We start from the raw sequence: 12550 nt of genomic DNA on the forward strand, positions 1-12550 counted from the left end.
CAAGTCTTTAAAATTATCCTCACTGCCTGACACACTGCTTCCTGCCTGTCCCTATACAAATTGGCAAAAAAGAGTAGGCTGGAACGATTAGCTGGAACAGCTCTTTTGTGGACCTGATAGTAACAGCTAATGATGATGATGATGATGATGATGAAGAAAGACTAATCTGGCTGAGCTGTCCCTAAAATAGCAGCATACAGCGCTCTGTCCCTTTATCTAAACTGACAAAAGAAACTCAGGCTGCTGACCTAACACCTATACCAGTCCTGAAAAGAACTTTTGTGTACCAAATAGCTAGCGTTTTCTCTGTCCCTACTCCACACAGGATCCTTTCCCTACAGTGACAGAAGAAAGAATGTAAAATGGCCACCGGATCGGGTGTATTTATAGGTTAGGGGGAATGTCCAAGTGTCCATGAGCTGTCATGTCTCAATTGGTTGTCCTGTAACACATGATAAACGTGTCACGAAAGGTTAAAGTTCTTGTATACATTAAACACGTAAGTCCGCCGGGGCGAACGACGGAAAAAGGCGTTCGAACCCGCGGACGGCGAAAGTCGGAAATTCGCCGCGAAACGACCGCCGGGCGAACCGTTCGGCCATCACTACTGGTCACAGGTGCCAGCAATACAATACTGCAAGTTTTCACTACTAAAAAAACAGCATCACTTCAAGTGCAGATAAGGCATGTGGTAATAGCTTATTTTAAAAATGTGTTTGAAAAATGCTATGAGCTATTTTACTGCTGATCTAAAGCAGTAGATAACGTTTCGTTTGAAATGAGCCCAATATCACCAAAGAAAATGATTATATTTACAATGAGTTTATTTTTATTCATTATTTATTTAGATAATAAACTATGGGGGTTATTTACTAAAGGCAAATCCACTTTGCACTGAAAGTCCACTTGGAAGTAAAGTCTCAGTAGATCTGAGGGGGACATGCAAGGAAAATAAAAAACAGCAATTTAACTTGCACATGATTGGATGATAAAATCAGCAGAGCTTCCCCTTACATTTAGAGCGACTGCACTTCCAAGTGCACTTGCAGAGCAAAGTGGATTTGCCTTTTGTAAATAACCCCCTATGTCTTTAAAAATTATAATATATATTATATAATAATATATAATTATACTATATAAAACTATATTATTATTATTATTATTATTATTATTATTATTATTATTATTATTATTACTATTATCATATATATATATATATATAGATATATATATATATATATATATATATATATATATATAGATAGATAGATAGATAGATAGATAGATAGATATATCTAGAAATATCTAGATATATTATAATTATATTATATATTTATTATTATTATTATTATTATTATTATTATATATTTTATATATATATATATATAAAATATATAGATAGATAGGTATAATATATAATAATAATAATAAATATATAATATAATTATAATATATCTATATATTTCTAGATATATCTATCTATCTATCTATCTATATATCTATATCTATATATATCTATATATATATATATATATATATATATATATATATATATATATATATATATATATATATATATATAGTAATAATAATACTAATAATATATAATATATATATAATATATATATATATATATATATATATATATATATATATATATATATATATATATATATATATATATATGTTATTACCAAAAAAACAAACATTTAAAAACTATTCTGGTCTATAGGGGGGTCCACAAGCATGATAGCTGGTTATTTCTGCAGCTTTAATTTATATAATATCCAATGAAGGTTCTTGTTTAGGCACTTGTTATAGGATGGCAACACTTAACCTTGTATTGCTGGCCTCTCTGCAGCTTGTTGATGGGGGACAGGCTTTTCTATTCAGGTTTTGGCTGCTTTCTAAAGAAGATGGGCTGTCAGACTTCGCACACCTTTTTTTTTTGTGCAGTAGCAATTTTTTAGTTGATGTAAACTTTTGAAAGTTCAATTGAGTTTTAAAGCAGTTCACATAGTTGTATCAAGCTAGATATCCTACAATATCCAAGGAAAGCTGGGGGGTTAGCGGCCCCAAACCCAAGGAGTTATTTTCTTACTGATCAGTTGCAGCATCTAGTAAAGTGGGAATCGGAGGCCTCAATGGCTCGTTCGTTTTGCTTAGTCTCTTTTGGTTTCCAAGGAAGCCAGCCGCTAGTAGCCCTGGAGGAGTGTGCATTGGGCTCCCTAACTAAATATACCCCTATTTGGGGCAATGAAGGGCTCCCTGAGATATTGACCCTCCAGGGCTTTCAGCGATGGGAACGAGTGGGTATTCTCACCCTCTCTCAACTTCGTTGAGAGGGGGCATACTTAAATCTTTTGATCACTTGGTAAGGGAATTTTCTTGAAACCCTAGATGGTTTTCCCAATTTTTGCAGCTGCGACATGGCTTATATGCCAAGTTTTCTTCTCCTGTTTTGTTTCCCCTGGTCCCAGTTTTGGAAAGAATAGTTCAGGTAGCCGCTACTAAAGGTCTAATATCCGCTACGTATAAGTCTCTATTACAGTTTACTTCTAACAAATTTCATTGTCCATCTATAGAGAAATGGGTGCGCGATATTGGGCCTATCTCTGACTGGGATAAGATTCTTCAGATCTTCCCCTTGTATCTCTTTCACCCTCATTTAGACTAACACAAGTTTTTTTATATTGCATATGTATTTTTTTATTTTTATTTTTTATTTTTTTAATATTGTCTTTACAACCGACTTGGCTTGCTCCAGATGTGGCAATACGGAGTCATTGATACATTTACTATGGCGATACCCGAAACTTCAGAGGCATTGGGCAAAGGTTGCGGGTACACCTAATGGGCTCTTAGATTTGAATCTTTCAGTGGATCCTTTAACCGCTTCAGCCCTGGAAGATTTTACCCCCTTCCTGACCAGAGGAGTTTTTTGCGATTCGGCACTGCGTCGCTTTAACTGACAATTGCACGGTCGTATGGCATTGCACCCAAACAAAATTGATGTGCTTTTTCCCCCACAAATAGAGCTTTCTTTTGGTGATATTTGATCACCTCTGTGGTTTTTATAAACAAATAAATAGCAACAGTTTTGAAAAAAACACAATTTTTTACTTTTTGCTATAATAAATATCCCCCAAAAATATATAAACATTATTTTTTTTCCTCAGTTCAGGCCGATATGTATTCTTCTACATCTTTTTGTTAAAAAAATCGCAATGAGCGTATATTGATTGGTTTGCACAAAAGTTATAGCGTCTACAAAAGGAGGAAAGTTTTATGACATTATTTATTATTACTATTATTACTATTATTCTATTTTACTCGACACAAAGAAATAAATGACCCCATAAATTATGCCAACTGGATATGTTGATAAAGTGTACCATCATCCAAAAATGTGGGAGATATAGACTGGGAGATCTGGTCCCCAAACCAGAGCTACCAAAAACAAAAAAGAGCTGACGGACTATTGCGGTACATATTAAGCAATTGATACAATACTGACAGTTGGCTATCTGTCAGGATTCATGGGCATTACCAATGCTCAGTCTTTTGTATATATCACTATCTCCTATACAGATACCGGCCTACCTATTTGAACTTCTCCCCCAATCGCCGGGGGAGGCTCTCCTGGGTTCCCTGGGCACCCTAATGTTACATTGAGTGGGGTAAGAACCGGAGTTTCATATCTTGTATTTACCTCTCCCCCTTACATTGTCTTGCATTCCAATGCTTTTTCCTGATTTTCATTGCACATGTTTATACCTTTTTACAGATGTATGTATTTCCTGAAGAAGCTAAGTTATAGCGAAACTAGTAGAAATACGTCACCACCTGTACCAGTTTGTGATTTGCCAAATGGTTTTATTGTATTAATAAACATTGTGTATATTTTAATTTTGGTCTATAGTATTGTATCAATTCCTTAATATGTACCGCAATAGTCCGTCAGCTCTTTTTAGTTTTTGGTAGCTCTGGTTTGGGGACCAGATCTCCCAGTCTATATCCCCCTCCTTTTTTTTTTACTAATAACGGCGGTGATCTGTGATTTTTATCGTGACTGCGACATTATGGCGGACACACCGGACAATTTTGACACATTTTTGGGACCATTGACATTTATACAGCGGTCAGTGGTATAAAAATGCATTGATTATTGTAAAAATGTCACTGGCAGGGAAGGGGTTAACATTAGGGGCGATCAAGGGGTTAATTGTGTTTCCTAGTGTGTGTTCTAACTGAATTGGTTAAATTCTCAGTGGCATAAAGTACTCAACAGGGGGGGGGGGGGTAAATGATATGAACTTGTGACCAATGCTGTCTTCTTATAACTTTGTTGTTTTTGTTTTCCAAGGGAGATGCATTAGCAATGCCTGGGTATGTGATGGAGATATTGATTGTGAGGACCATTCTGATGAGGACAACTGTGAAGGGTATTTATGTGGACCACCCAAATTCCCCTGTGCCAACGATACCTCCATCTGCCTGCAGCCCGAGAAGCTCTGCAATGGTAGAAGTGATTGTCCCGATGGATCAGACGAAGGCGAAATTTGTGGTATTTTTTTTACCTAAATTTGCAAAATGTAACTTTACCAGTTAAAGGGGTTTTCTAATTTGCCTGAAGACTTATTTATCTCCCTCTTGAAGCTTTCAAAGTAAAATAATGAGGGCATATTTGGGCTAAAATTACAAAATGGACACTCTGTAGCTTTAAAGGGATATTAAATTCAAAACCAAAAATGTAATATATTACACCTCACCAATCATTAAATGTGGGGGTTGCATTGGTTTTCTTTCTTTTGGCTTTTCCCCCTCTGTTTTCACCTGGTGATCTGGCCAGTAACACACCTCCTGTATTAGAGTGCCCTCAGCCTGGATCAGTGATTGTCAACCAGGGTTCCGTGGAACCTAAGCCCTTGTACACACAGTCGGACATTCCGACGGAAAATGTCCGATCGGACCCTGTTGTCGGATAATCCGACCGTGTGTGGGCTTCATCTGTCTTTTTCCGACTAACAAAGTTTGAGAGCTGGATATAAAATTTTCCGACAACATGTTCCGATCGGACTTTGTCTGATTGTTTGTAGAGAATTCCGATCGGACAAAGTGCCACGCATGCTCAGATCAAATTACGAGACCAAAGCTATTGGCTACTAGCCTGAACGTAGTCCCGTCGTAATGAACGAACGTCATCATGTTCCGAACGATCAGATTTTCCGACAACTTTGTCCAACCATGTGGATGCAACACCAGCTTCGGACAAAATCCGTCTGAAAAAATCCAACGAATTTTGTTGTCGGAATGTCCGACCGTGTGTACAAGGGCTTAGAGCTCCCCCAGAGGTTCCTTCAACATTGGGCAATGTCTGCCTCTCAGAGAAGTTCCCACTGCTCCCAAGATCCCATTGAGCTTTTTAGCTATCTGTAAGGAGGTAATTCTTTCCAATGACCACAAGTGTAAGGACCATTCCTCTCACTGACCTCTACATGATTTTAACTTTTTAGCAGGGGTTCCTCGAGACCCGGAGAACTATTTCAAGGGTTCCTCTGTGTTGAAAAGGTTGAGAAATGCTGGTCTGGATGGAGCACAGGGGGGCCTCTTGGACAGCAGCATGGTCAGTCTTGGGGGAAGGGAGTGTTAGCCCTTGTACACACGGTTGGAGATTCCGACGGAATGTTTCCTATTGGACAGCTTTGTCGGATATTCCGACTGTGTGTGGTCTGCATCGAACTGTTTCCGTCAGAATATCCGACGGACCAAGTTTTCCAACTTGCCGGTAAAATTTTCCGACAAAATGCTCCTATCGGACATAGTCCGATCATGTGTAGCCTACTCCGACGGACAAAGTGCCACGCATGCTCAGATCAAATTCCTAGACCAAAGCTATTGGCTACTAGCCTGAACGTAGTCCTGTCGTAACGAAATAACGTCATCACGTTATGAATAGTACAATCTGATTTTTCCGACAATTTAGTCCGACCGTGTGTATGCAACATCACTTCCAGACCTCTTCCGGAATTAATCCGTTGGAATTATTCAGACGGATTTGGTTGTTGGAATCTCCGACCGTGTGTACAAGGGCTTAGATGTACTAACAGATTTAGATACACTAACAAATTGAAGCCAAACTCCAGCTCACACTGCAATTTTTTTTTGTGATTTTTTGTGATCTTTTGGGATAAAGGTTTTTAAATGAATAAATAAAAGATGATCATTATAAGTACCCCTGTCAGTATTAAATGATTTGTCTCAACACTTTAACTCCCGCTGACCATCACACAAATGTATTATGATTTGTAGTCATTTTTGGCAGAGGTTCCCTGAGACCGGAAAGTTATTTTTAAGGGTTGCTCTAGGTTGAAAAGGTTAAGAAAGGTTGCTCTAATTCAGGGGACTCCAAACCTTCTAAATAAAGGGCCATTTTAATGTTCTTCAGACTTTAAGGGGGCCGGACTGTGTCCAGTGTGAGTAGAAAATGCCTTGTGTCAATTGGAGTAAACAGTGCCCCATCATTGATGTCAGTGGGAAGAATAGTGCCCCATTGTTGGTATCATGGGAAGGAATAGTGCCCAATCATTGGTGTCAGTGAGAGATATAATGCCCCATTGTTGGGTTCAGTATTAGGAAAAGTGCCCCATCATTGGTGTTAGGGGGGATATCGCTCCATTATTGGTATCATGGGAAGGATTAGTTCCCCATTAGTGTCAGTGGAAGTGGAAGAAATAGTGCCCCATCAATGGTGTCAGTGGGAGAAATAGTGCCCCATCATTTGTGTCAGTGGGAGGAATAGTGCCCTATTGTTAGTATCAGTAACAGGAATTATGCCCCATTCTTCGTGTCAGTGAGAGAGTGCCTTGAATCAGTGGGAGAAGTAGTGCTCTAAGGGCATGATAAATGCAAGTAAAGCACCACCTCCGGCCCCCGAGCCACAGTTTGGCGATCTCTATATACATTTACAGGAAAGCGTGTTGTGTTGAAAAAGATCACCAGATAAAATGAAAGAAAGGCTAACATTAAAACAAATGCGGCCAACACATACAGTATATGAATTGGTAAGCTTCAATATAATAAATGTTTGCTTTTGGGGTTAATGTTGCTTTAAAATGATTGTTTCTGTATAGTTCAGGTCTTTGCTGTAAACCTCACAGACTTGGTGCACGTGATACAACAGAGCATCCCGGGGAGATGGAGAAGGGAAGAGAGGCAAAGACTTTTGGGCATGTAGCCATCTTCTCTTCTGTGTGGGGATTCTGTGTGCTGACAGTGTCTGCAAATAGAAATTCTAAATAGAACAACCAGTGTGGATTGTAATGCAGTTTGTTTTGGTGGACAGCAGGAGCAAGGAAAAAAAAGGTACAAGGAAACTTGCTTGCATTGCCTTAAATAGAATAAGGCCGCGTACACACGGGCGGATTGTCTGCCCAACTTAGTCCGGACAGTCTGACGGACTAAGTCTTTCGGAATTTCCGTAATTTTGTCCGTCCAAACTTGGTTTCAGCGGACAGTCCGCTCGTGTGTAGGCAAGTTGGACGGACTAAGTATGGCGCATGCTCAGAAAGGATTTACACGCCGAAGGTTGCATTGCAGTGTATTGGACGTCGAATTTCTAGTCCCGTTGTACGTGCTGTACACGTCATCGCGCAAGCTTTCGGCGGACTGTCTGCTCATCGTGTGTGGTCAAGTCCGTTCATTCAAAAGTTGAACGGACTGTCTGTCGGATTGTCTGACGAACTTAGTTGGGCAGACAATCCGCCCGTGTGTACGCGGCCTTAGGCTGCTCTACAGAAATGGCACTTAGTGCTCTGGATTGAGACAAGTACACACTATAGAGGGATATGCTTTGTTCATATTTCATGTCTGAGGTTTATAATCAACAAAAAGAAGAGCTTTGCACATTTATGAAGCTCAGCAAATAAAAATGAGCCTTTTACATGGCCAGACTTTCTCTGATCACCGAATTCTCTGCTGTGTTAAGCAGAAATAATCTTTTTTTTTAGGCTTTTTTCCCCTCTGATTTCACCTGATGATCTGGCCAGTAACACACCTGATATATTAGAGAGATACCAGGGCACAGGGGCAACTTTTGACGGCAGCATTATTAACCACTTCCCACCTGGCCTATAGAAAAATTACGGGTGGGCGGTGGTTGCGTTATCCTGACTGATCTTCATATGACGTCCAGGAGGATAAGCCGCAATTGCGCGCTCGCGGGGGCACGCCACTCGGCGATCGGTGGTGTGGTGTGTCACTCTGACACACCGCAACTCCGTTTGTGGTAAAGCACCTCTTTACCACGTGATCAGCTGTGACCAATCACAACTGATCACAGTGTGTAACCAGGAAGTGCCGGTAAACAGCTTTCCTCTGTTCGCGCTCTCCTGTCAGAGGGGGTCTGCACTGATAATCAGCGCATTGATTATCAATCAGCTCAGCCCCCAGCTGCCAATCAGTGCCCATCAGCTGCCAGTCAGTGTCCACCAAAGTGCCAATCAGTGCCCATCAGTAACGCCTGTCAGTGCCCTTCACAGGTGGCAATTAGTGCCCATTAGTAATGACTGTCAGTACCTCATCATCAGTGCTGCCTATCAGTTCCATCTGTGCCCATTGGTGTCATCTGTTAGTGACAATCAGTGCTGCGTGCCAGTGCCTACCAGTGCCACCTGTCAGTGCCTCCTAACGGTGCCCATCAGTGCTGCATATCAGCTCCATCTATTAGTGCCCATCCGTGCCATCTGTTAGTGCCAAACAGTGCTGTCTGTCAGTACCCATCAGTGCCCCATATCGGTGCTCATCAGTGTTCCATATCAGTTCCATCTATTAGTGCCCATAAGCACCATCTGTTAGTGCCAATCTGTGCTGCCTGTCAGTGCCTATCAATGCCGCCTGTCTGTGCCACATGTCAGTGCCCATCAGTGCTGCCTATTGGTGCCAATCAGTGCTGCCTATTGGTGCTCATCAGTGCTGCATATCAGTTCCATCTATTTATGCCCATCAGTGCCATCTTTTAGTGCCAATCAGTGCTGTCTGTCAGTGCCTATCAGTGCCGCCTGTCAGTGCTGCTGATTGGTGCTCATCAGAGCTGCACATCAGTACCGTTTATTAGTGCTGCATATTAGTGCCTCCTCACCAGTGCCCATCAGTGCCCCCTTATCAGTGCCAACTCATCAGTGCCCATCAGTGCAGCCTCATCTGTGCCCATCAGTGAATGAAAAAACAAAATTTTATAACAGAAACAAAGAAAAACTTTTTATTTTCAAAAATATGGGTCTTTTTTAGTTTGTTTAGCAAAAAATAAAACCCCAGAGGTGATCAAATACCACCAAAAGTGACAGCGCTGAACATTGTCCTGGGTAGGAAGGGGGGGAAGTGCCTGGTATTGAAGTGGTTAATCTGGTGGGGGATGCTAGATGAACTAGCAGATTGAGATACACTAACAAATTGAAGCCAAACCTTAGCTAACCCTTTATAAGATATTACAGCAACAGTTTTTTTTTTTTTTTTTTTTTTTTTTTACTTTTGGGATAAAGGTTTTACATACTGTAAAAAAATAAAAGCAGATCATTGCAAGTACCCCTGTCAGTGGTAAATGATTTGTCTCAGCCGTGTGACTGTTACATCTTCAGGACAGCTTTTATTTTGAAAGACAATAGACTTATTGGCTGGATCACTAGATGAAAATAAAAGAAAGCAAGCCTAAAAAAGAAGATTAAGGCAGCTACCACATATACGAACTAGTAACCTGCAATATAATAAATGTTTGCTTTTAGATTTAATATCGCTTTAAGTACTGCAGGCTGAATACCGTTGCCTGTATTTTATGAGTGGGCCACAAAATTAGCTACATAGGGTCTTTGAAAAATGAGAATATAAAAGTAACCAGCTTAGCACAGAAAATAAACTGACCATCATGTAGAAGTGATGAGCAGCTTATTGTTTTATGTTTAGTGGCCCTTTCATTCGCAGAGAAAATAAAGCATTCTTTTTGTGTGTCTCCCATTGTGTGTATTGTAGCCCAGCACACTGTTGGTAACCCAAGATGAATGTCTCATCCGAGGAACCAGCCACAAATATATGGAGGCATTTCTCCCATTTCCGGTCTATTTATAACACTTGTCGGGCTCCTGGTGAAAGTTGCCACAATGCGGAGCCACTCGTCATTCCTTCTCATGGCATGAAGATGAAAGTTATGATCAAATGTAATTTTTTTTCCCGGAAGCGATATTTAATTCATTAGCCGGGTAAAAACCTAATTTATGTGGAGATCACTGGCATGCTGGCTGTCCCGGAGGGGATGAGAATGCTTTTCTCTTGGACCTCATTCCTGCAATTTTCTTCCATTTCAATTCTAAACTCATTTGCTCACTATATTTTTTAACATAATGTCAGTCCACTTACTGTCAGTATATCACAATAATCGTTCATTCTTTTCTTTCTTTTTCTCTCTCCTCTTCTCTGTTCTTCCTTTTTTATTTGTTTTGTTTTTTGTTTCTTTTTCTATTTGTTTTTTTTTTGTTCTTTTATTTTCTCTTGACTTTTTTTTTCTCTTTCTTTTTTTTTCTTTTCATTTCTCTTCATGTTTTCTTTCTTTCTTTCTTTCTTTCTTTTTTTTTTTATTTCTTTCTTTCTTTCTTTATTTCTTCTTTTCTCTTTTTCTGTTTTCCCTTTTGTTTTCTTTTCACTTCTCTTTTTTTTAATTCTCTTCTGTTTTTCTTTTCTTTCTTCTTCTTTTTTCTTCTTTTCTCTTCTCTTCCTTTTTTTTTTGTTTCTTTTCTGTTTTTCTTTTCTTTTCTCTTCTCTTCCTTTTTTTTTTTCTTTCTTTTCTATTTTCTTTTTTTTTTCTTTTATTTCCCCTTCACCTTTTTATTCCTTCTCTTCTCTCTTCTCTTTTTCTGTCTTTTGATTTGATTCATTTGATTCTTTTTTCTTCTGTTCTTTTCTCTTCGCTTTTTTTCTTCTTTCCTTTTCTCTTCTCTTTTTCTGTCTTTTCTTTTTACTTCTCTATTTCTTCTCTGTTTTTCTTTTCTTTCCTTTGCTCTTCCTTTTTTATTTTTATTTTTATTTCTCTTACGTCTTTCCTTTCTCTTCTCATCTTTTCTCTTCACTTTTTTTCTTCTTTTCTTTTCTCTTTTGCTTTCCTTTCTTTCTTTTCTCTTCTCTTTTTTCAGTTTTTTTCTTTTCATTTCTCTGTTTCTTTTTTTTTTTTTTTTTTTAGTTTATCTTCCTTTTTTGTTCCTCTTCTCTTCTCTTCTATTCTCTTCTCTTCTCTTCTCTTCTCTTCTGCTCTCTTCTCTTCTCTTCCTCTCTATTCTCTTCTCTTCCTCTCTATTCTCTTTCTTTTTTTTTCATAAAAATGTCAAAAGTGTAGTATATTGCAACTTACCAATTTTTAAATGTGGTGGCTGCATTTTTTTTATTAATTAATTAATTTATTTTTATTTACTTTATTTTCACTTGGTGATGTGACCAGTAGAACACTTCCTGTCTTAATGTGTCTCCACCCCACTGGAGGGGCAATGGAGACACATTTAGACACTTTTGGACAGAGGCATTGTCAGTCTAGGGAGGGATAGTGTTAGGCGGACAAGCAGATTTAGATGTACTTGGCTAACAAATTAAAGCCAAACTCCAGCTTACTTTTTATAAGCAGTTCAGTGAAAGTTTTCCTTTTGGTATGACGTTTTTACATAAATAAATACTGACCATTGCAAGCACCCCTGTCAGTGGTAACTGGTTTGACTCTACCCACTAAGGCAAGCCATAGATAATGCAATTTTCTTTCCTGTGTCCTGCAACTTCATTGCGGTTATACTGTAGCTGTCAGCAGTAGTCTCATGCAAAAAATCCAACAGGCTGGTTGTACTGAATTTGATTGATGGATCAACTGCCTCTTTTCCTGGACAGCTTGGTTTGCTAAAGGAAGTTGAAAAACAACAGAATTTCTGGATGGATCACCAGGTGAACATAAGGGGGAAAAAACTAAAAGAGAAAACAAATGCAGCCACCACATCTAAGAATTGGTAAACTGCAATATATTATTGTAACGACACCCCAAGCATGAAAGGGGTTAAAGGCGTTTAGGTCATTCCATTTCTGAACACAAAGGCAGCTACCGAACACTCCAATCAGCCGAACAAGAAACCATATGAATAATTCTTCCCCCCAAGTACGAGACGAGGCTCTGTACAGAGGGTCAAACAGGAATCAGACTCTTTTATTTGAACCAGAATACAGTCTTATATACAGTAGAAGAGGGGGTCCCCCTGCTGCTCATATTACTCTAACAATACAACTGTAACCAGAAACAGAATTAACATAAACAAATTAACTAACCCTTTAAAGCAGCCAATGTGACTCCGTGCCCTCCTGGGCATTGTATGATTAATCAGGATTTCACTGCAGGTCAGACTTGTCACCGATCTTCACACATTAGTATAAACACAGGACACCTTCTCACAATAGCAGGAGCTAATTACAATTTACAATAAAAACTGTGATCCCCCCCCTTCAGCCTAGTAGGCAACAAACTATAGTGGGAGTA

At 39.2% G+C, this 12550-nt stretch overlaps 1 protein-coding gene across 1 annotated transcript in view; it reads left to right on the top strand.

Moving 5' to 3' along the window:
* The window catches only part of LRP1B (LDL receptor related protein 1B), a 2110020-nt gene that overhangs the window by 1279543 nt on the left and 817927 nt on the right, over positions 1-12550 (top strand). Inside the window, exon 22 of the mRNA XM_077447755.1 lies at positions 4367-4567. Within this exon, the coding sequence (XP_077303881.1) occupies positions 4367-4567 (201 nt within the window). The remainder of the gene's footprint in view (positions 1-4366; positions 4568-12550) is intronic.

Source organism: Lithobates pipiens, unplaced genomic scaffold, assembly GCF_037356315.1.
Source record: "Lithobates pipiens isolate NorthernLeopardFrog02 unplaced genomic scaffold, aLitPip1_a1.2 Scaffold_22, whole genome shotgun sequence".
NCBI classification, from domain to species: Eukaryota; Metazoa; Chordata; class Amphibia; order Anura; family Ranidae; genus Lithobates; species Lithobates pipiens.